This window comes from Nematostella vectensis, chromosome 14, assembly GCF_932526225.1.
Source record: "Nematostella vectensis chromosome 14, jaNemVect1.1, whole genome shotgun sequence".
Lineage (NCBI taxonomy): Eukaryota > Metazoa > Cnidaria > Anthozoa > Actiniaria > Edwardsiidae > Nematostella > Nematostella vectensis.
Window position 1 is genome coordinate 512679 of NC_064047.1, and position 22093 is coordinate 534771.

The window sequence follows — 22093 nt, forward strand, 5'->3', positions numbered from 1 at the left end:
TTTGCACCGTCTTGTTCGCACCGTCTTGTTTTACCGTCTTGTTCGCACCGTCTTGTTTGCACCGTCTTGTTCGCACCGTCTTGTTTGCAACGTCTTGTTCCACCGTCTTGTTTGCACCGTCTTGTTCGCACCGCCTTGTTTCACCGTTTTGTTTCACCGTCTTGTTCGCACCGTCTTGTTTGCACCGTCTTGTTCGCACCGTCTTGTTCGCACCGTCTTGTTCCACCGTCTTGTTCCACCGTCTTGTTCCACCGTCTTGTTCCACCGTCTTGTTTGCACCGTCTTGTTCCACCGTCTTGTTTTCACCGTCTTGTTCGCACCGTCTTGTTTGCACCATCTTGTTTCACCGTCTTGTCTCACCGTCTTGTTTCAGACTCGGGAAAAAGGCCGCCTGAGGCTGCACACGCTGACAAACCTGACGAAGGCGATGACCGTCCTGGAGAAGAATGGGGCGAGTACACATCATGCATCACCAGATCACCCATCATGCATCACCACATTACCCATCATGCGTCACAACATAACCCATCATGCATCACCACATTACCCATCATGCATCACAAAATTACCATATGAAGAAAACGTTGTCATTTTGAGGGACTGGTACCGAGGAGTACATTACCCATCATGCGTTTCCAAATCACCCTCCATGCATCACCACATTACCCATCATGCGTCACCACATTACCCATCATGCATCACCACATTACCCATCATGCATCTCAACATTACCCATCATGCGTTACCACATTACTCATCATGAATCACCACATTACCCATCATGCATCAACACATTACCCATCATGCATCTCCACATTACCCATCATGCATCTCCACATTACCCATCATGCATCTCAACATTACCCATTATGCATCACCACATTACCCATCATGCATCTCAACATTACCCATCATGCATCACCACATTACCCATCATGCATCACCACATTACCCATCATGCATCACCACATTACCCATCATGCATCACCACAATACCCATCATGCCTTACAGTGATTAATTATATGTTTATGCTGTTGATTTCTCTCTCAGGTTAAGATGGTTGGCATCAATAACACGGATATTGCGGACGGCAAAGTGATGACCATCCTCGGCCTCGTGTGGAGTATCATATTGCGCTTCCAGGTGAGATCTCGTTAGCTACAAAACTCACTTGCTTGTTGTGGCGACGGGAGAGGGATTGTTTTTGTTGGGTTCAACCATATCAGGTCAGATGATGGATTTTAACTTGTTAAATTCAGGTACAAGAGGTGATGAATGAGTCAGAGCCAAGTACACCAGGCGGAAGTCAAGACTTTAATGTGGAAAAGAAACTGCTCATCTGGTGTGAGGAAACGCTGGACGGGTGAGTAACAAAGGGTTACCAGTAATCAAGGGGCTAATCTGGTGTAAATAAACGCTGGAAGGGCGAGTAACACAGGGTTACTAGTAATCCAGGCACATAGGGTGGAGGTTTGTGGTAATTTTTTGACTCGATTTTTTTGCAGCTACGAGGATGTTGTGAAGCTTAAGGATTTCACGGTCAGCTGGAGGGACGGTCTTGCGTTCAACGCTATCATCCACGCACACAGGTATTACCATCCACGCACACGGGTATTACCATCCACGCACACAGGTATTACCATCCACGCACACGGGTATTACCATCCACGCACACAGGTATTACCATCCACGCACACAGGTATTACCATCCACGCACACGGGTATTACCATCCACGCACACAGGTATTACCATCCACTCACACGGGTATTACCATCCACGCACACGGGTATTATCCACGCACACGGGTATTACCATCCACGCACACGGGTATTACCATCCACGCACATGGGTATTATCATCCACGCACACGGGTATTACCATCCACGCACACGGGTATTACCATCCACGCACACGGGTATTACCATCCACGCACACGGGTATTACTATCCACGCACACTGGTGTTACCATCCAAGCACACGGGTATTACCATCCACGTACACGGGTATTACGATCCACGCACACGGGTATTACCATCCACGCACACGGGTATTACCATCCACGCACACTGGTGTTACCATCCAAGCACACGGGTATTAACATCCACGCACACGGGTATTACCATGCACGCACACGGGTATTACCATCCACGCACACGGGTATTACCATCCACGTACACGGGTATTACCATCCACGCACACGGGTATTACCATCCACGCACACAGGTATTACCATCCACGCACACGGGTATAACCATCCACGCACACGGGTATTACCATCCACGTACACAGGTATTACCATCCACGCACACGGGTATTACCATCCACGCACACGGGTGTTACCATCCACGCACACGGGTATTACCATCCACGCACACGGGTATTACCATCCACGCACACTGGTGTTACCATCCAAGCACACGGGTATTACCATCCACGCACACGGGTATTACCATCCACGCACACGGGTATTACCATCCACGTACACGGGTATTACCATCCACGCACACGGGTATTACCATCCACGCACACAGGTATTACCATCCACGCACACGGGTATAACCATCCACGCACACGGGTATTACCATCCACGTACACGGGTATTACCATCCACGCACACGGGTATTACCATCCACGTACACGGGTATTACGATCCACGCACACGGGTATTACCATCCACGCACACAGGTATTACCATCCACGCACACGGGTATTACCATCCACGCACACAGGTATTACCATCCACGCACACGGGTATTACCATCTACGCACACGGGTATTCCATCCTCGCACACGGGTATTCCATCCTCGCACACGGGTATTACCATCCACGCACACGGGTATTACCATCCACGCACACGGGTATTATCATCCACTCACACGGGTATCATCCACGCACACGGGTATTATCCACGCACACGGGTATCATCCACACATACGGGTATTATCCAACCACACGGGTATTATCCACGCACACGGGTATTATTCACGCACACAGGTATTATTAACGCAAACGGGTATTTTCCACGCACACGGGTATTATCCACGGGTAAAATCATCCACCACGGGTTTTACCATTCACGCACACATGTATTACCATCCACGCACACATGTATTATCCACGCACACGGGTCATATCATCCACGCACACAGGTATTACCATCCATGCACACGGGTATTATCCTGCCACTCACACGGGTAATATCCACGCACACGGGTATTATCCACTCAAACGGTTTTTTTTCATGCACACGGGTGTTATCCACGGACCCTGACTAGCCTTTCGGTATCTACAGTCCGGATCTGTTTGATTTTGATGAACTCATTGGCGGAGACAACAAGACGAACCTTGAGCACGCGTTTAACAAAGCGTACGACGAGTTCAGCGTACCTCACCTGCTCGAGCCAAGCGGTAAGTGCATTTAGTATTCTAGGAAGTAAGACGTTTAGCTTAGAAATGACGAGTTTAGCGTACCTCACCTGCTAGAACTAAGCGGCGAGTGCATGCAGTGTTCTAGGAAGTAAGACGTTTAGCTTAGAAATGATATCAAACGTTGAACTATTTGATGTATTAAAGTGATTTCCTCGTCCAGATATCGACGTGAAAAGTCCTGACAAGAAGTTGATCATGATGTACCTCACGAGTCTGTATGACGTACTACAGAGCCTCACGCCGCCCAAGACACGCAAAGAGCAACGGCTCAAGGTATTAGGAGATTGCTGTTGCTGATTAAAACACGCAAAGAGCAACGATTCAAATTTTGTAAGGAAGGGTCATTTTGAAAGGGGGGGAGAGGCCGCCCCCCCCCACACACACACACACACACTCTCGTCCAATTTCTGATGTTTTGTCCAGCATTTCGTGGCTAAATTAAAAAACACAAACAAAGAGGATCTACTCAAAGTATTAGGAGCTTTTTGGGACTTTGATCATGCCATACTAATATAGCCTCTACAGGAAGAAATTATGCGCACTTACAAAACCGATTAGCACCTGCGTATTGGTGCTATCCGGAGGAGGAAATTTAATATCACTCGGTGCAATATTAAGGAATATAGTGACTAACTGCGACCACTTTAATCCTGTTGCAGTTGCGAATGCAGCTGGAGTCGTATCGTACCGCTCATTCTGAGGTGACCTTGTACTTGACTCAAGTAGAGACTATCGTCTCAGCAAAACTCGATTCTCTCGGATCCCAGGGGGACCCTACAGAGGAATACCGCGAAGCGAAGGTTAGTATCATGTCACAAGGATCCCAGGGGAACCCTAGAGAGGAATACCGCGAAGCGTAGGTTCGTATCATGTCACAAGGATCCCAGGGGGACCCTACAGAGGAATACCTCGAAGCGAAGGTTAGTATCATGTCACAAGGATCCCAGGGGGACCCTAGAGAGGAATAGCGCGAAGCGAAGGCTAGTATCATCTCACAAGGATCCCAGGGGGACCCTACAATGGAACATCATCATCATCATCATCATCAACACGTCCATATGTAATGTGTTATTATCCATGCATAATGTTTAACACGTGACGCGTCTTTTTCGTCTGGAACAGGATCTCATCCGGGATATTCTGAACCACAAGCCTGACGTTGTTGACGTCATCACCAAGGGAAATGAGCTGATTGATGGCGGGAAAATAAGCTCCGCTGATGAGTCTGAGATCACGAACCAGATAGCTCTGCTTGAAAATCGATGGGAGAAGCTCACGTTATTAGTGTCACGCCTCAACAAGCGGTAGGTTGCGTGACTCACGATAGCGGGAGGTTGCATGACTAATAAGATCGCCGTAGGTTGCGTGACTCAAGATAGCGATAGGTTGTGTGACTCAGGATACCGGAAGGTTGTGTGACTCAACATAGCGATAGGTTGCGTGACTCAAGATAGCGATATACTGCGTGACTGAAGATAGCGGTAGGTTGCGTGACTCAAGATAGCGGCAGGTTGTGTGACCCAAGATAGCGGTTGGTTATGTGACTAATAAGATAAACGGAAGGTTGCGTGACTCTAAATAACCGTAGGTTGCGTGACTCATAGCCTGCTTGCAGGCGTTTACCCGGTGTTTTTTTCGCTATGCGCTAAGTCGTGGTCGCCATCTTGTTTTTGGCCGCGCTAGCTTGGCGCGAGTGACAAAAAGTCACACCGATAAAACATAGCAAAAAAAGAAACATCGGGTAAACGCCTGCAAGCAAGGTAGAGGTAGAGGTAGGTTTTGTGGCTAATAAGATAGCGGTAGGTTGCGTGACTCAAGATAGCCGTAGGTTGCGTGAATCTAGATAGGGATAGGATGCGTGACATAAAATAGTGGTAGGTTGCGTGATTCAAGATAGCCATAGGGTGTGAGTCAATATAAAGGACTCATGGTAATGCGTGACGTGTGTTGCGTTACCTTGTAGCTGTCACAGTGCTGTCATCATGCCGCTACAGAAGAAAATCCAGCTGCTGATCGTGTGGATTAAACGCGTGCGCAGTGAGCTGAACCAGCCAATCGAGTCGAGTCGAAAAGAGAGCGTGAATAAGGCCATGCAACATCACATGGTATGAAACACGCAAAGCATCATTGTATGCAACATGCGTGCATCAACAAATGAAACGTCACAGCATCACATGCAACACAAAATCCTTCCATAAAACGTCAAATGCAACATCGCGTGTAACATCACATGTAACATCGCAGCAACACAACCTGCACCCCAACCTTGCATAAAACGTGGCATCGTGCAACGTGCAACATTAAATGCGACATCGCATGCTAGGCACAAATAGCCACATGCATCGCCACACAACGTCATGCGACATTACACAGTATGATTCAGTCACGCACGTCACCCAGCCTAAATCTCGCCATTTGTCACACACTCCTAATCACGCCATCTGTCACACACTCCTAATCACGCCATCTGTCACACACTCCTAATCACGCCCATCTGTCACACACCCCTGACCACGCCCATCTGTCACACACTCCTAACCACGCCAGCAGTCACATAGTCCTTATGGCGTGCTATTTGTCACGCAGCCTAAATCTCGCCATTTGTCACACACTCCTCATCACGCCATCTGTCACGCACTTCTAATCACGCTATCTGTCACACACTTCTAACCACGCCATCGGTCACACAGTCCTAATCACGCCCATCCGTCAATTACTCCTACCACACCATCAGTCATAACATAACAGTCTGGCGTGCCATTTGTCACGCAGCCTCAATCTCGCCATTTGTCACGCAGCCTCAATCTCGCCATTTGTCATCAAGCCTCAATCTCTCATTTGTCACGCATATGTATTTTTTCAGAAAACTGTGGCTGAAATCGATCGCAAGCAGCCGGAAGTTGACTCCACTCTTGGTCAGGTTGATGCGCTGTGTAGCGAGAGAGGGCTGGACGAGGAGGACCGAGGCGAGCTTGAGGACGAGGCTGAGGAGTTAACTCGGGAGTGGCAGGATCTGAAACACACCGCCCTAGAAACAGACCGGAAGTAAGTACAACACGTCCCTTGAGACGGACCGGAAGTAAGTATAACATGGCCCTAGAAACAGAGCGAAAGTAAGTACAACATCGCTCTGAAAACAGACTGGAAGTAAGAACAACATTGCCCTGCGAAATTTATTTCCCCTGGCTCCGACAAAGAACTAATGCTCAAAACGTTTCTCAAACTACTCTGTTTTCTCTTAACTTTAGTGTTGATCTCCCTGGTTCCACCAAGCCTACGCAGACCACTTTTCTACAGCTTGTCTGTAGTATTTCTACTTATACCACCCAGGTTTTCTTGAAAGCTTGTCTGTTGACAAAGTTGATTTTTTTTATTTGCCTGCAGAGTCCAGGAAGCCGTCGCGAAGATCACGCCAACCCAACAGCCAATCACAGTCACAGTACAGGTATCACGTGATGGGGGCGGGGCGATATCTCACGTTGAAGCTGACCAAATGGTGAACTATTTTGCATGCGAACATACTGTGGAAATAAGCTGGGAGCGTTTTTGCCTGAGGGGGGGATTGAAGAAAAGGCTTAAGACAGTGATACGGGGATTATACCAAAAACCGATGTTCATTTCCCGGGGATGGTAGGTGGATTGGTTTATGGAAGAAAATGCTAAAAACAGTGATACGGGACTTATACCAAAAACGGATATTGTTCTCCATTTTTCACTGCGAATGTATTGTTGAGGTTAAGCCCGAAAATTTTTTTTAATTTTTCCATTTTTTTCCTTTCTGATGCACAAACGAATTTTGTCCTCAGAGCCAAGTATCTTCAGTCCCTGATGACGTGGACGGCTCCCCCGAATACAGCGTCGAGGTTCGTCGCTTCCCTGTCCCTTCCAGGTAATGTATTAAATACTCATTCCTAAATAAATAATGGCGTGGATCGCCTATTAAAAAAACTTTAATAAATAAACGGGTGCATGAGGACATGCTTTATGTTCCCATCAGTCCTCGCGGTCAGGATAAGAAGGAGAAAGAGGAGAAGCTGTTGTCATGGAAACGAAAGCATAGTGACGCGCGAGAGGTCATGGGATATTGTGCAGTTGAGGTGAAACGTCTAAAAGTTGAGCAGGACCCCAAACAGCTCAAGCGGCAACTTGAGGTATGAGGTTAGGAGAATGCCAATCAAACGGCAACTTGATGTATGAAGTTAGGGAGATGCCAATCAAACGGCAACTTGATGTATGAAGTTAGGGAGATGCCAATCAAACGGCAACTTGAGGTATGAAGTTAGGAAGATGCCAATCAAACGGCAACTTGAGGTATGAAGTTAGGGAGATGCCAATCAAACGGCAACTTGAGGTATGAAGTTAGGGAGATGCCAATCAAACGGCAACTTGAGGTATGAAGTTAGGGAGATGCCAATCAAACGGCAACTTGAGGTATGAAGTTAGGGAGATGCCAATCAAACGGCAACTTGAGGTATGAAGTTAGGGAGATGCCAATCAAACGGCAACTTGAGGTATGAAGTTAGGGAGATTCCAATCAAACGGCAACTTGAGGTATGAAGTTAGGGAGATGCCAATCAAACGGCAACTTGAGGTATGAAGTTAGGGAGATTCCAATCAAACGGCAACTTGAGGTATGAAGTTAGGGAGATGCCAATCAAACGGCAACTTGAGGTATGAAGTTAGGGAGATGCCAATCAAACGGCAACTTGAGGTATGAAGTTAGGGAGATGCCAATCAAACGGCAACTTGAGGTATGAAGTTAGGGAGATGCCAATCAAACGGCAACTTGAGGTATGAAGTTAGGGAGATGCCAATCAAACGGCAACTTGAGGTATGAAGTTAGGGAGATGCCAATCAAACGGCAACTTGAGGTATGAAGTTAGGGAGATTCCAATCAAACGGCAACTTGAGGTATGAAGTTAGGGAGATGCCAATCAAACGGCAACTTGAGGTATGAAGTTAGGGAGATGCCAATCAAACGGCAACTTGAAGGATGAAGTTAGGGAGATGCAAATCAAACGGCAACTTGAGGTATGAAGTTAGGGAGATGCCAATCAAACGGCAACTAGAGGTATGAGGTTAGGAGAATGCCAATCAAACGGCAACTTGATGTATGAAGTTAGGGAGATGCCAATCAAACGGCAACTTGAGGTATGAAGTTAGGGAGATGCCAATCAAACGGCAACTTGAGGTATGAAGTTAGGGAGATGCCAATCAAACGGCAACTTGAGGTATGAAGTTAGGGAGATGCCAATCAAACAACAACTTGAGGTATGAAGTTAGGGAGATGCCAATCAAACGGAAACTTGCGGTATGAAGTTAGGGAGATGCCAATCAAACGGCAACTTGAGGTATGAAGTTAGGGAGATGCCAATCAAACGGCAACTTGAGGTATGAAGTTAGGGAGATGCCAATCAAACGGCAACTTGAGGTATGAAGGTAGGGAGATGCAAATCAAACGGCAACTTGAGGTATGAAGTTAGGGAGGTGCCAATCAAACGGCAACTTGAGGTATGAAGTTAGGGAGATGCAAATCAAACGGCAACTTGAGGTATGAAGTTAGGGAGATGCAAATCAAACGGCAACTTGAGGTATAAAGTTAGGGAGATGCAAATCAAATGGCAACTTGCGGTATGAAGTTAGGAAGATGCCAATCAAACGGCAACTTGAGGTATGAAGTTAGGAAGATGCCAATCAAACGGCAACTTGAAGGATGAAGTTAGGGAGATGCCAATCAAACGGCAACTTGAGGTATGAAGTTAGGGAGATGCCAATCAAACGGCAACTTGAGGTATGAAGTTAGGGGGATGCCAATCAAACGGCAACTTGAAGGATGAAGTTAGGGAGATGCCAATCAAACGGCAACTTGAGGTATGAAGTTAGGGAGATGCCAATCAAACGGCAACTTGAGGTATGAAGTTAGGGAGATGCCAATCAAACGGCAACTTGAGGTATGAAGTTAGGGAGATGCCAATCAAACGGCAACTTGAGGTATGAAGTTAGGGAGATGCCAATCAAACAACAACTTGAGGTATGAAGTTAGGGAGATGCCAATCAAACGGAAACTTGCGGTATGAAGTTAGGGAGATGCCAATCAAACGGCAACTTGAGGTATGAAGTTAGGGAGATGCCAATCAAACGGCAACTTGAGGTATGAAGTTAGGGAGATGCCAATCAAACGGCAACTTGAGGTATGAAGGTAGGGAGATGCAAATCAAACGGCAACTTGAGGTATGAAGTTAGGGAGGTGCCAATCAAACGGCAACTTGAGGTATGAAGTTAGGGAGATGCAAATCAAACGGCAACTTGAGGTATGAAGTTAGGGAGATGCAAATCAAACGGCAACTTGAGGTATAAAGTTAGGGAGATGCAAATCAAATGGCAACTTGCGGTATGAAGTTAGGAAGATGCCAATCAAACGGCAACTTGAGGTATGAAGTTAGGAAGATGCCAATCAAACGGCAACTTGAAGGATGAAGTTAGGGAGATGCCAATCAAACGGCAACTTGAGGTATGAAGTTAGGGAGATGCCAATCAAACGGCAACTTGGGGTATGAAGTTAGGGAGATGCCAATCAAACGGCAACTTGAGGTATGAAGTTAGGGGGATGCCAATCAAACGGCAACTTGAAGGATGAAGTTAGGGAGATGCCAATCAAACGGCAACTTGAGGTATGAAGTTAGGGAGATGCCAATCAAACGGCAACTTCATCTATGAAGCTAGGAAGATGCTAATCAAACGGCAACTTGAGGTATGGAGTTAGGGAGATGCCAATCAAACGGCAACTTGAGGTATGAAGTTAGAGAGATGCCAATCAAACGGCAACTTGAGGTATGAAGTTAGAGAGATGCCAATCAAACGGCAACTTGAGGTATGAAGTTAGGGAGATGCCAACAAAACGGCAACTTGAGGGGTGAGGTATGAGGTTAGGTAGATGCCAATCAAACGGCAACTTGAGGTGTGAGGTAATAGAGATGGCAATTCATGGGGTCTATAGATGAAGTACTAAATCTTACTTTCTTGCGGTCGCCAGAAATGTGACGCCGAGCTGCTTGCCGCTGACCCCAAGGTGATCGACGCCACCAATCACGGCCAGCAGTTACTAGATGATGACATATTGGACGAGCAGACGAAGGAGGAGCTTGGGGAGGAGGTGGAGATGCTGGTGTCTGACTATGACGAGATACTGCGCAGCGTGGACGACGAACGTAACAGGTCAGATGTCTTCTCCTCTGTCTATGTCCTATTTTGATGATTTCTTAGTAGACAGAGTTTTTCTAACCAACCAAAGTACTATTCAATCAGATTGACACGAGATCTGGAAAAGCTAAATGAACGTGAGAATAGATCTCGAGTCAGTAGACATCTGTGTGAGAATAGAGCTTAAGTCAGTTGACATCTGTGTAAGAATAGATCTCGAGTAAGTAGACATCTGCGTGAGAATAGATCTCGAGTCAGCAGACCATCTGTGTGAGAATAGATCTCGAGTCAGTAGATATCTGTGTGAGAATAGGTCTCGAGTCAGTAGACATCTGTGTGAGAATAGATCTCGAGTCAGTAGACATCTGGGTGAGAATAGAGCTTGAGTCAGTAGACATCTGCGTGAGAATAGATCTCGAGTCAGTAGACATCTGTGTGAGAATAGATCTCGAGTCAGTAGACATCTGTGTGAGAATAGATCTCGAGTCAGTAGACATCTGCGTGAGAATAGAGCTTGGGTCAGTAGACATCTGTGTGAGAATAGAGCTTGAGTCAGTAGACATCTGCGTGAGAATAGAGCTCGAGTCAGTAGACATCTGCGTGAGAATAGATCTCGAGTCAGTAGACATCTGTGTGAGAATAGAGCTTCAATCAGTTGACATCTGCGTGAGAATAGAGCTTGTCCCTTACGTTTGAAGGGGCTTAGTCTTACTAAACAAGCATCATCGCTTTCACACTTCCGGAGAGGGATTTCTATTGCTTAGACTTACTGTTTGGCTACGCTATTCAAGCTCTATGTTATTTAATTTTTTGTATTGTAACTGTCACACTTTAGTATTCCATTGTGTTGTGAATCCAACGCCCCAGATGGAAATCAGCGGTTTTTGTTATTGTAAAATATGTTGTTGCGACCAGCGTGGTTAAATAGAGCTGTACCTAACCTGAACTTACCTTGACCCCTCCTTCACACAATTTTGGCCGTAGCAGACGACTTCTAGCGAACTTGGATCCTTTTCTTGAGATTTTAGAAGCTTAGCTCAAGCATGAATAACACATTGTCTGTCTCTACCGTTCACAGAGTTCAGCGGCTACTAGATGAAGACGAGGCGAAAAGGAAACGACAACGTGAAGAAGAAGAGGCGAAAAGGAAGAAAAAAATGGATGAAGAAAAGGCGAAGAAGAAAGAGCTGGCCGCTTGGGAAGACGCAAAGAGAAAACTTAAACCACGCATTGCGCGTCTGGACGTGAGGCTAAAAAGCCTGAAGAGAGAGCCACCTCAAAACTCTGAAGATCTCCGAAACTACTGTGCTGAAGTCGAGGTAACAGTTCTAGAGTAATCACTTTGACACAAAAGTAACGTAAGTATCGCATGCTGTAACACATGTACAGCATGTACGCATGTACACACGAGGTAATGCATTCAAACAGAATTTTGGCACTTGGAATATATTAAAACATATCAGATACAGTAATTTATATTTTCTTCTTATTTGGTATCACGCTCCTTATTTGGTATCACGCTCCTTATTTGGTATCACGCTTCTTATTTGGTATCATGCTCCTTATTTGGTATCATGCTCCTTATTTGGTATCATTCTCCTTATTTGGTATCATGCTCCTTATTTGGTATCATGCTCCTTATTTGGTATCATGCTCCTTATTTGGTATCATTCTCCTTATTTGGTATCATTCTCCTTATTTGGTATCATGCTCCTTATTTGGTACCATGCTCCTTATTTGGTACCATGCTCCTTATTTGGTATCATGCTCCTTATTTGGTATCACGCTCCTTATTTGGTATCACGCTCCTTATTTGGTATCATGCTCCTTATTTGGTACCATGCTCCTAGGACTGCCAAAAGGACGTGACTGCACTAGCTCCTGACATCAAGGCCGCAATGGATGACGGTAGCAGGCTTCTTCGCGGGGGTCGTCTGGATGATCGCGAGAGGGGTCACGTGTTTAATGACATGGATGATCTAGATGCTTCTTATAATGATATCAATGACAAATGCGCTGAGCTGATGAAGAGGTGGGTCTAACTGCTGTAGGAGTATAGAACACTAGGACTTCCTTGTCGCCCGTGGACAAACGATACTTCAGCGAGAGCTAACGAAACCTTAGCGAGAGCTACCGAAACCTTAAAGAGAGCTAACGAAACCTTAGCGAGGACTAACGAAACCTTAGTGAGGACTAACGATATCTCAGCAAGAGCTAACGAAACCTTAGCGAGGACTAACGATACCTCAGCGAGGACTAACGATACCTCAGCGAGAGCTACCGAAACCTTAGCGAGGACTAACGAAACCTTAGTGAGGACTAACGATATCTCAGCGAGAGCTAACGAAACCTTAGCGAGGACTAACGATACCTCAGCGAGGACTAACGATACCTCAGCGAGAGCTACCGAAACCTTAGCGAGGACTAACGAAACCTTAGTGAGGACTAACGATATCTCAGCGAGAGCTAACGAAACCTTGGCGAGGACTAACGATACCTCAGCGAGGACTAGCGATACCTCAGCGAGAGCTAACGAAACCTTAGCGAGGACTAACGAAACCTTAGTGAGGACTAACGATATCTCTGCGAGAGCTAACGAAACCTTAGCGAGGACTAACGATACCTCAGCGAGGACTAACGATACCTCAGCGAGAGCTAATGAAATGTTAGCGAGGAGGACGAACGATACCTCAGCCAGAGCTAACGAAACCTTAGCGAGGACTAACGATACCTCAGCGAGAGATTACGATACCTCAGCGAGTACTAACGTTACATCAGCAAGAGCTAACGATACCTCAGCGAGGACTAACGATACCAGAGCGAGGACAAACGATAACAAAGCGAGAGCTAACGAAACCTATTATTAGGAATTTCTAGAGGACAGAGGACACAACTTATTATATACTAAGGAGCCTATTGGGAAGGTCTAAATCTACCACATACACACATTTTTTAAATCTAGCAAATATACAATCTCTATATTCAAGAAGACGATTCCAAGCCCTTGTTATCTTGTACAAATGTATTAACGGGCAAGGCCCAAGCTATCTTAGTAACCTACTCAATATTTTAACTTAGCCTTTAACTTTAGCCTTTTAATTTAGAATATGGTTAGTAACCTACTCAATATTTTAACTTAGCCTTTAACTTTAGCCTTTTAATTTAGAAAATGGCCACAAATCTTTCTCTTATATAGCCACGATAATCTGGAATGAAACACCAGTTGAAGTGAGGGAGGCAAAATACCTCCCCTCTTTTAAACGATTGCTACGGGCCCACATGGGCCAATAGGTTTCTTAATTATTACCATATCTTAGTTAGAATAACATGCTTCATGATTCACATGTTGTTCTTACATAATGCTTAAAAGTTCGTACAAGAAGCGGTGTTAACACGTACCGTTAACTATTCACACGAATTTGTAGTCTCGCTTCTGTCGTCCAGCTAGGGAAGGTCTCACACGTACATGGCCTTACGAATGAGTGAGCGGTCAAAGTTCGATATGTCCCTTGTAAAAAGGCCCTCAGTAACTAAACTCCTGGTCATTTTTCTAGGGCAAATGAGGCGACTATTAGAGACGCGAGACGTCGAGAGATCTTGGAGTCCTGGGCGAATAAAAAGAATCACACCGAATCCCAGATCGAAAAGGTACGAGAGAAAGTGGAGGAAGAGAAGGCGAAGGAACCTAACGACTACAAGACGGCTAAAGATAAGCTGGACAGAGCGCAGGTGAGAACACACCTAAAGCATGAAGTCAATCCCTATATCCCATCCTTACACATAGGGCGCGTGTGAACACACCTTTAGAATGAAGCCCATCCCTATACCCCATCCCTACACATAGAGTGCAAGTGTGAACACACATAAAGAATGAAGTCCATCCCTATATTCCATCCTTACACATAGGGCGCGTGTGAACACACCTAAAGCATGGAGTCCATCCCTATATCCCATCCCTACACATAGAGTGCAAGTGTGAACACACCTAAAGCATGAAGTCCATCCCTATACCCCATCCTTACACATAGGGCGCGTGTGAACACACATGAAGCATGGAGTTTATCCCTATACCCCATCCTTACACATAGAGTGCAAGTGTGAACACACATAAAGCATGAAGTCCATCCCTATATCCCATCCTTACACATAGAGTGCAAGTGTGAACACACATAAAGCATGAAGTCCATCCCTATATCCCATCCTTACACATAGAGTGCAAGTGTGAACACACATAAAGCATGAAGTCCATCCCTATATCCCATCCTTACACATAGGGCGCGTGTGAACACACATAAAGCATGAAGTCAATCCCTATATCCCATCCCTACACATAGAGTGCAAGTGTGAACACACCTAAAGCATGAAGTCCATCCCTATACCCCATCCCTACACATAGAGCGCAAGTGTGAACACACCTAAAGCATGAAGTCCATCCCTATACCCCATCCCTACACATAGAGTGCAAGTGTGAACACACCTAAAGCATGAAGTCCATCCCTATACCCCATCCCTACACATAGAGTGCAAGTGTGAACACACCTTTAGAATGAAGCCCATCCCTATACCCCATCCCTACACATAGAGTGCAAGTGTGAACACACCTTTAGAATGAAGCCCATCCCTATACCCCATCCTTACACATAGAGTGCAAGTGTGAACACACCTTTAGAATGAAGCCCATCCCTATACCCTGCCCCTACACGTCATCCCTACACCCTGCTTCTTCACCCTTCCCCTACACCTAGAGCGCAGGTGAGAGCACCTTTAAATCTAAACAATCCCTTCACCCCGTCGCTAAACCTATCCCTACTTCATCCTGCTTCTACGATCCATCCTTCCACCCTGCTTCCTTACCCTGTTCCTACACTCCATCCATACACCCTGCCTCTATACCCTGTCCATACACCCTGCTCCTATACTTTGCTCTTTTATCGAAAGCGCAGGTGAGTCATCACCCATAGAATACACCAACCCTAGCGCGGCAAGAGGCTTTCTTTATAGATCAAAGAATCCCCCCCCCCCCTTAATATATAGAGATCATTTCAATAGTGGATTTTTCCTTCATATTTATAATCTCGTTATAACAAATATTTACAAATTCGGCATATGATAAAAAAAAGATGAAAACAAGTCTTACAAAGTTACTTTGAAGTCACTATTACATTGAGTTATTTATCATACAAATATAAGTATCAATCAAATATATCCAATTAAGATATGTACTCTTACTAGGGTAAGGTTTTATTCAGGTTCCCAGCGTGAGTGTTTTTATGTCGAGCTAAGGCGTCCAAAGGGTGCCCAGCGTGAATGTTTTTTTTATGGTAAAAGGTCCCCGGCGTGAGTGTTTTTATGACGAGCTAGGGCGTCCTCGCTTCGAAAGGCTTGCTTGCACGTGTCGCATGGAAAGGGTTTCTTTACGTGCACGAGTTTCACATGTCGGGTCAGCTCACTGGATGATCTAAACGCCTTCTCGCATTTATCGCACTTAAAGGGCTTTGCCCCGGAATGGATCAATTTGTGCCTCGTAAGTGACGTGGTGTACATGAAATTCTCCTTGCAAATATCACATGTGTATGGTTTGTCACCGGTATGGGTTCTCATGTGGCGTGTGCGCTCATTCGAGCTAGTAAATCGTTTGTCGCATCGTTCACACTTGTAGGGTTTTATACCATCATGTCTCCGCTGGTGAGACTTAAGCGCTGAGGTACTGGCGAAACCCCTTTCACAGACTTGACACTTGTATGGTTTCTCGCCCGTATGACAAAGCATGTGTTTGCTCAGGTTATCGGAGCGAACAAACACCTTCCCACACGTTTGGCACTCAAAAGGGGCTTCTCCTCTATGGCGGCGCTCGTGATACAAGAGGTTCGATCGCGATCTGAATGTCTGCCCACAGGTCAGGCACTCATACGGCCTTTTGCCACTATGCGTCAGGAGGTGGCTGCTCAAAGCGCTTGACTGCACGAACCCCTTGTTACAAATCTCACATTTGTATGGTCGCTCGCCGGTATGCAGTCTCAGGTGCGACTTGAGCGTATCGGACACCGAGAACGCCGCCGAGCAGTACTCACACTTGTACGGCCGCTGGCCAGTGTGTGACCTCATATGTCGCGTCAGCAATCCCTTCAGAGAGAACATCATATGACAGATACTGCACTCGAACGGTCGCTCCCCTGTGTGTGTTCTTTCATGCTTTACTAGACCCGACCTATCGCTGAACGCTCTCCCACAAATGTCACATTCGTACGGCTTGACTCCCCTGTGATAGACTCTATCATGCTTGACCAGAGAAGCAGAATACGCAAAGGCCTTGTTGCACTTTGTACAAACGTAAGGCTTGTCGTCCGTATGTGAGATCATGTGTCGCACCAGCGTGCTCGCTCTGGAGAAGCTTTTGCTGCAGATGTCGCACATGTGGGATCTCTCGCCGCTGTGCTTGAACTCGTGCTGCACCCGGTGCGAGGGCTGTGAGAACCGCTTGTCACAATAGCGACACTCAAATGGTCTCTCACCGGTGTGGATCCTAATATGGCACGTCAGGGCGTCTCGGCGAGTGAACTCTTTGTCGCAGGTCTCACACTTATGCATCTTGTTAGATGGCTGATACTCATTCCCTTCTCGCTTAACCCTCACAGTTTTCATATCAGGTTGTTCTTTACTCGCTTGCACGCCAGATGGGCGTGTCAGGAGGTCCTCCCCTTTCCCCGTCCCGTCTTGTCGTGAGGCCATCCTTTTAGTATTCCTTGTACTTTGTTTTTTCTGTAAGTGAATACGCTTGTGCCTTGAAAGTGCAGAGGAAGAAGCCAGCATCTTTTTGCAGATGTCACAGACGTGCGCATTTTCGCCTTTGATATCAGTCTTAACACCAAGATGAGAATTCTTATGACGAGTGAAAATACCCAAGTCAACAAATCGCCTTCCACACACATCACAGCTGTATCGCTTACCATCTCTTTCTAGGCTCACTTCACGCTGGGCGTCTTTCTTTAATGTACTTTTGTCTCCAACTCCAGTTGCTTGGTAGTCTATGATAATTGTGTCATCTGAGTCCTCGGTATCCGAATATTCTTTAGACGTGACCTTACGTTGGCCATAAGAATAACTAACGTTCCCTTCATGATTAAGCTGGTGTTTCTTTAGATGCGTGAACACTCTCGCACCACAGGTTAGTCTTCCTCGCTCAAGGTGATCTCCTTCCTTAGTATCGCTAACTACTCTGTGCACAAGCTGGTGTCGCTTCAGCGCCGAGAAATGCATAAATGCACTCCCACAAACCCTGCAACTGTATGGTTTATCGTCACAATGCACTCTTTTGTGCTTGACCAAGTCACTTTTATTCTTGAAGGCTCTACTGCACTCGGAGCAGCAAAAGGCGGCGTCCAAGTCTTTACCTAATAGTGGCCACGGGTAGTCTATAGCTATTGTACCCTCTGATTCACCTCCTCCATCCACTCTTTCAAAAGGCGACTCCGGAGCCAGTGGAGATTGTGTTAGCTCGTCTGATGGTGGAAAATCTAGTATAACGGTGGAATCACTACCGTTATCATGATCTACATCTTGCAGACAGTTCAACTCTGGTACTCCACTGTTCCCCACTGCCACACTTTGAAATACACACTTTCCCTCACATTCGTTATTGCAATCTTCTGCTGTGACAATGTTACCATTCACGACTGAAGTATCATTAAAACCATTCACAACTGAAGTATCATTAAAATCATTCACAACTGAAGTATCATTAAAACCATTCACAACTGAAGTATCATTAAAACCATTCACAACTGAAGTATCATTAAAATTATTTACAACTGTAGTGATGTCATTGTCTCTTCGTCTATTCAAGGCCTCAATATTGACTGGACATTCATCTATTGGTTCCTCTAAGGGTTCTTGTTTTATATTTATAGTTGGTGTATCGAGTAGTTCATCTTCTATACTTTCTTTCTTTATGTTGGCAATAAGAGATGGATTTGGCATGCAGTCGCTGCTTTCTTCTTCATCTATTGGCTCCGCCTTGATATTTAGTATGCTGTCTGCCAAACAGCCATGTCTTATGGACTCACCAATCCGCTGAGAAATGAGGTGCTCAGTTGGTATCTCTCCATTCTTAATGCTTGCCTCGTTTTCTGTGTCGAGTATACACATCTGCATGATGGGAGTGGATGTTTCATGGTTCTGCAAAAATATACGTATCGCACAACTATGAATCAACTATTATTATTTACCACATATATTACTACTGTAAGAGTATTAATTAAAAGTATAGTTTATTAAAAAGTATATTATTAATGAGTCTCTTTAGAAATCTCCGAGGCATTTTTTTAAGCAAAATGTAATAGACCACAATGGTAAACATGAGTATCTAAAAAATATTTTCAAATTTTTACTTTTTAAATGACCAGGTAACTAGGTCTGGTTCTTTGGGATGCACCTACTCTAAGGCGATTCAGGGTACATTGTGATTCTTATCTGGCAACAAGCCCTTTGCAGGCTGAATGCAAGATTTGCTGACTAGGACCGATAGAAATACCTGAAACTTGTTTTTCGGGAATCTGTATTCATTAGTGGATGGGTTATGGTAAAACATGGGCTTGCCTGCCTGGGAGGAGTACTGATACCACTCACTAAAGACAATAAAGATCAAATATTTAGTTATAAAAATACACCTCAGAAACATTGTCAACATGAATATATGTGCAAAACATTTTGGATAAATAATTAGTTGATATTGGCTTAGAACTGCCATTTCTCCTAAAAAAAACATAATCAGCTTTAAAATTTTTAATTGCAAAAAATAATGTGATGAGGTATCATTGCAACCCTTAACAAAAATAATTCTTTAAAAACTTAAAAAAAAGTACCCCTCCCCCTCAAGAACACACACTCAAGCATGGGCAAACGAGACGAAATGTCCGTGTATTGAATATTATCTTTAATTTTCACCAAATATATATGTAATAAAGCCAATTTCTTGAAGTTGTTGTCATAGATTGATCTGGTTCCGTTCTAGTCCGATTCATAACAGTTAAGGCGATTTTTCCTCCCTCATCTCGGTTCACCTCCTTCCCACTCATAATAAAATACAACAGGGTAGGAAGGTCCACAGGCTGGCAATCACAACTTCCACTCTTCAAGGCAACTTTTTTGGCAGAAAACGGACAGGTTTTCCCTTCAAAATCCTATATGCCATAGAAGAATAATTTCTAAACAAATCTTTCGAAGAAAATAATCCAAAAGAACAAAATTTCATTGCAATTTTTCTCTGCAAAGTTGAAATTTATCGTTCTTCCAGGGTACTGACAAACAGTCGGTCTCCTGAGCGCAGTCGGTGCCTGGACAATACATAATACAATAAAGGTCTCAGTGGTTGTCATGGCATTGCATTCTTCTTTATTGTCTCCAGGCCCCTGCTGAAGCTGTGATTTTGTTATCCCATCCATGCCATCCCATCCCCTTTCAACCTGATATAGTGATCCCCTAAAAAACTGTAAGCACTGTCTGTACCAAAGCAAGACATCCCTAAAAATTCCATATCCTCCCAGCTCCCTGTAAAAATAGCTAAACTCTCCTCTCTCAAAATACAGTACAAGCTAAATATGGTAGGCCTTTAGTCCTGGGTTCATGGAAACACTTATTGTTTGTTTTGTGATAAGAAAAGAGAAGTATATCCTTAAAAAATATAGTTTGGGTTGCCTTGAAGTTTGCAGACGTAGGTCCAAATCCAAAAGTGACAAACATAACCAATGCAGATGATTTTTTTAAACTGATGCTACACTCCTGTCATAAAATAATATATATTACTCACTAATATTCAATAATAATCACTTACTAATATACGATATTTTAAGGATACAATTCAGACATTTATATATAAAAATCAACTTTAAAAAAACCTTTTACAATTGTTCTCTATAATTTGCAACTGAATTTCTATAGAACGAGGCATTCATACAATAGAACCAAATTAACCGCGTATTCCGAAGTTTCACATTGTATCGAAATAAATTCCTACCTCTTGCATGTATCAGAATATCCAATGTGCAAAATATGAATGTTTATAATGCATTGTTCGGGCTTTCTTGATTATAAAAGTTTTTTGTTTTCAAAGGTATCATATTACCACCGAGGTTTTCCTTTAGGATGAATTTACGCATAGTTTCAATCCCCGGGGGAAAGTATTGATAAGACTGCTATTTTAATTTTAGTTTTACGAGTGAAATAAGATGTTGATGCAGATATTTGCATTTTGAGTTCATGAATTGTTAATTATCTAAAGGTCACGCTTTTCGCGTCTCCATGCTCCGTGAGATATCTTACAATTTCTGCATAATTGCAAGCTCTAAATTAATATAACACCCTTCAATACTCTTTGATTTGCTTCAAAGATTATACGTCCCTGCCCTGAAAAGTTTTGAATCAAAAGTTTGATAAATCATCAATTGATAACCGACGCTTAACCATCACATATTTCTAGTTCAAGAGATTTTAAAACACGAATAACTCTTTCAAAGAGTACTTGCCTCATTTCGGAGTAGTGAGAGAGCGTAGCAGAGAAAGTCTTGTGTACTATCGTCCCGATCTAAGATTTCTTGTGTGGAGCTATGCGATCACTTTCAAGAGTTATACTTGTACTTGGCTCTTGAGCCTGCGATCAGGATGTACCACAGGGAGCCCGTAAACGATTAACTTCTAAAAGAGAGAATTTTTTTCCGGCCGCATTCGGCAATAAAATTATTTTGAATAGTTACCTGCTGAAACAGCTTCCAGTAGAGTTTACAATGTGAAGAAGAATGGAAAACTTTTATCTTTATGTACTGTTACATTTAGAATCTTGAGACTCTTTTTTTGTATGTCTAAAATAACACGTATTTTTTTTTTTTTTTTTTGAAAAATAACACGTTGTATTTGTCTAGCTGCTCACGACTGATGTGGACAAGCTTGAGCCGAAAGTCAACGATACGATGGCGTTTGGTCACGGGATTCAAAGTGAGCCTGCAATCTCCCCATCCGAGGTGAAAGCGGTCGATGCCGACATGAGAGAGATCAGAGAGAAATTTGACAAATTGAAAGATGCAACATCCAGACACGAGGAATGGTGAGTATCGAGCAAACAGACAGACAGACAGACGGGCGGAAACTTAGGAAAGAATGAATAAACAAATGAATGGAATGATTTTGTGACATGTTTCCTCTAACCCCTGGCGTTTGTAACATGCTTCCTCTAACCCCTAGCGTTTTTATGATACTTGCTCTAACCCCTAGTTTTTTTTTTATACTTGCTCTAACCCCTAGCGTTTTTATGATACTTGCTCTAGCCCCTAGCGTTTTTATGATACTTGCTCTAACCCCTAGCGTTTGTAACATGGTTCCTCTAACCCCTAGCGTTTTTATGATATTACTCTAACCCCTAGCGTTTTTATGATACTTGCTCTAACCCCTAGCGTTTGTAACATGGTTCCTC

The 22093-nt window shown here is 44.4% G+C and overlaps 2 protein-coding genes across 5 annotated transcripts in view; one reads left to right on the forward strand and one right to left on the reverse strand.

Annotated features, from left to right (window-relative positions):
* Positions 1 to 22093, forward strand: part of LOC116618501 (dystrophin) — a 111480-nt gene that overhangs the window by 4485 nt on the left and 84902 nt on the right. For all 3 annotated transcript variants that reach the window (XR_007306459.1, XM_048721549.1, XM_048721550.1), the window contains 18 exons: positions 374 to 451; positions 1052 to 1144; positions 1261 to 1364; positions 1507 to 1590; positions 3296 to 3411; positions 3593 to 3705; positions 4092 to 4232; positions 4555 to 4736; positions 5396 to 5537; positions 6296 to 6477; positions 6817 to 6877; positions 7239 to 7321; positions 7430 to 7583; positions 10466 to 10647; positions 11711 to 11951; positions 12483 to 12664; positions 14187 to 14361; positions 21546 to 21727. Coding sequence is in view for 2 of the 3 variants with exons in the window: in XM_048721549.1 (XP_048577506.1) it covers positions 374 to 451; positions 1052 to 1144; positions 1261 to 1364; positions 1507 to 1590; positions 3296 to 3411; positions 3593 to 3705; positions 4092 to 4232; positions 4555 to 4736; positions 5396 to 5537; positions 6296 to 6477; positions 6817 to 6877; positions 7239 to 7321; positions 7430 to 7583; positions 10466 to 10647; positions 11711 to 11951; positions 12483 to 12664; positions 14187 to 14361; positions 21546 to 21727 (2495 nt within the window). In the remaining variant the exon portion in view is untranslated. The remainder of the gene's footprint in view (positions 1 to 373; positions 452 to 1051; positions 1145 to 1260; positions 1365 to 1506; positions 1591 to 3295; positions 3412 to 3592; positions 3706 to 4091; positions 4233 to 4554; positions 4737 to 5395; positions 5538 to 6295; positions 6478 to 6816; positions 6878 to 7238; positions 7322 to 7429; positions 7584 to 10465; positions 10648 to 11710; positions 11952 to 12482; positions 12665 to 14186; positions 14362 to 21545; positions 21728 to 22093) is intronic.
* Positions 15682 to 21286, reverse strand: LOC5512870 (zinc finger protein 93). Of its 2 annotated transcripts, none has more exons than XM_032382255.2 (3): positions 21153 to 21286; positions 19163 to 19256; positions 15682 to 18807 (listed from the first exon to the last, which is right to left on the reverse strand). In XM_032382255.2, exons 1-3 carry the CDS (start codon positions 21155 to 21157, stop codon positions 15949 to 15951), a joined length of 2958 nt encoding a protein of 985 aa, XP_032238146.2. In that variant the 5' UTR covers positions 21158 to 21286; the 3' UTR covers positions 15682 to 15948. The 2 variants fall into 2 exon arrangements, with proteins under 2 accessions (XP_032238146.2, XP_032238145.2); XM_032382254.2 differs by lacking the exon at positions 21153 to 21286 and adding an exon at positions 20645 to 21088.

Excerpts from the sequence above, each read along its gene's own strand:
- LOC5512870 (XM_032382255.2), bottom strand. Across the intron at positions 18,808-19,162 it reads TCCCGAAAAACAAGTTTCAG|AACCATGAAACATCCACTCC; the intron begins GTATTTCTATCG and ends ATATTTTTGCAG.